Genomic DNA, 2212 nt, shown 5'->3' on the forward strand with positions numbered 1-2212 from the left:
TATAGTAAGTAGTATGTGGAATACCATAGATGGTATTTACTGTGACGAGACAGTATTTTCTTTAAAGATTTGGCCACCATTATATTGAAATTTCAGCTTTCTATTGGCATTGAATTCTGCTCCGATTCCTTTAAGCTTTGACAGAGTAAGTGAAGCACTTGAAAACCATTTCTACTTTTAAGGTGATTGAATTAGTCAATTAAAGAGATTCAACTTTGCCTATTCATTCATTTTGCTTTCAATGTTATTTTGTGTTTTATTTTCGTTCGTTATTAATTGTTTTTTTTTTGGTTCCTAAACTATTGTTTGGGGGTTTAAGTACGTGTTTGTTTGGCTAACAGGTAAGCGCCTGATGGACTCTTTACATCCACCATTTATCAAGCTGTTTATAGCATGAACTTGCTCGCGTATAACACCTACGAGGACTACTTAGATGCCTTTATTACCACTAATGATATACGTTACATGCGTAACTGGCCGATTAGCAGGCGCTTCGTCCAAAATGCGTGTGGACACAGCTGCATGGCTGGTCTGCTCATGCGCGAAGAGTTCGATGAGAAGCGTCGCCTTGCCGCCGAGGCTGCAGCTCCCCGGGGAATGCACGACAGCGATCTATTTGGCGTATATCTTACGAGCAGGGATCGGGTGCTGCATCAATTTGCCAAGCGCGAGATGATGTTGATTACCAAAAAGATATCGGTGGGTGTCGAAACCAGTTGTGTGTAAATGTGTATTGAAGTTAACTTTTCGTTCTAATGGCAGACCATTGTCTTTCTCATCATGCGCGCAAAGTCAGGCCTGGAGGTGTCCGGCTTTATAGACCTGGAACAGAGTCTGCGTGAGTCACGCATGAAGAAAAGCCACTGCTTTGACTGGAGAGCGATTTTCGAAGGCAAGGCAAAGCTGATGCCGCGCAGACGCGACATAAGCTATCGGGACTGGTATAAGAACGCCGTTTCCAACAATGGCAGCGACAACTTCAGTCCCGTGGAGGAGGGCGCTCACAGTCTGCTTGTGAAGCATCGTGGAGACCACAAGTTCATCTGCATCAATGCAGGCTGTGAGTGCCCCAACAGCCAGAATGCGCGGCGCTCAATGTACAATTCGCGCATCTACGGACAGGTTATATTCTTCGATCATTATATCAGACGCATCAATTAGGGCGGGATGAGCTGACAACAATAAAGCACACAAAAGAGCACTCGATTGGCATCAGAAGCTTCGAGGACATCATTGGCTTATGGCTGTCAATTGGTATTCGGCTTTGCAAGGCATTAAGTTGCCAGGTTGCTTTAATTGCGAGTGCGTTTGTGTAAAACTCAATCCAGCGAATATGTTGCTGTTATTTAATTTATGTGTGTGTGCGTGTGTACTTTTGTGGTCGCTGTATTGCTGTCACTGCCACACAGTGTCGCTCGATATTCTTGCTCCAATTCTCTTAGGGATGGCCTTGTGAAAATAGGGAAATGCTGTCACGCCTGCGATATCAGTATTGCGTTGCACTGTTTCATAAAACAGAAAGCATTTAATAGTAGATTTAACAATAGGGAGTTCGTTCTTTGATTACTTATTGATTTTCTACCACCCATTTATTATTCTGCGATGTGGTCTGAAAGCCTATCAGATATTTTCTCAGACCCTGCGCCGACTACAGACAAGCCAAATAAATTAAAGTCGACGGCGTTTGAAACCTTTAACAGTTCTGGCAACATTTACATACATATACGCGTATAACGTTTTATCGGTGTGTGTGAAAGGACCTTAAGGGCTTTTGAGACTTTATTCAAGTTAAATTACAAAATTGAAGCTGTTCGAGTTTACTTTCAATCCCAATATTACATTTTTAATACCACAGGCACAGGCTTTATATCAGTACAGATATATTTTTAAAATTATTTTTTAAAATTTACAAATAATGTATTTTATTGTATTTTTGTTTCACGTCGCACGTCCACCTCTCCGAACTCGCCGTCACTCTGTCTGTCGGCCTGGCCACTTTGAAACGAATTTGTCGTTGACAGTTTACGTAAATTGCTTTCCATATCTTATCATTTGCTGCTGCTGCTGCTGATGCTGCTGCTACTACAGTTATGCCTGCTGACGTTTTGATGGACATTTTGCCGGCAGCGTCCAGCCGTAGCCGGAAATTATTCGAGCCCTATTTGACGTACATTATACATATAAGCTGTTTACTTTAGAGCCGAGTGGTTAT

General features: G+C 42.3%; 1 protein-coding gene across 2 annotated transcripts; it reads left to right on the forward strand.

Annotated features, from left to right (window-relative positions):
* The first annotated feature begins 246 nt into the window (after window positions 1-246).
* On the forward strand, window positions 247-1332 carry LOC115631852 (cilia- and flagella-associated protein 299). Of its 2 annotated transcripts, none has more exons than XM_030528696.1 (3): window positions 247-341; window positions 393-699; window positions 763-1332. In XM_030528696.1, exons 2-3 carry the CDS (start codon window positions 394-396, stop codon window positions 1159-1161), a joined length of 705 nt encoding a protein of 234 aa, XP_030384556.1. In that variant the 5' UTR covers window positions 247-341; window position 393; the 3' UTR covers window positions 1162-1332. The 2 variants fall into 2 exon arrangements, with proteins under 2 accessions (XP_030384556.1, XP_030384557.1); XM_030528697.1 differs by having other exon boundaries at window positions 793-1332.
* Window positions 1333-2212: the final 880 nt, after the last annotated feature.

Source organism: Scaptodrosophila lebanonensis, unplaced genomic scaffold, assembly GCF_003285725.1.
Source record: "Scaptodrosophila lebanonensis strain 11010-0011.00,11010-0021.00 unplaced genomic scaffold, SlebRS2 tig00001412-arrow-pilon, whole genome shotgun sequence".
Lineage (NCBI taxonomy): Eukaryota > Metazoa > Arthropoda > Insecta > Diptera > Drosophilidae > Scaptodrosophila > Scaptodrosophila lebanonensis.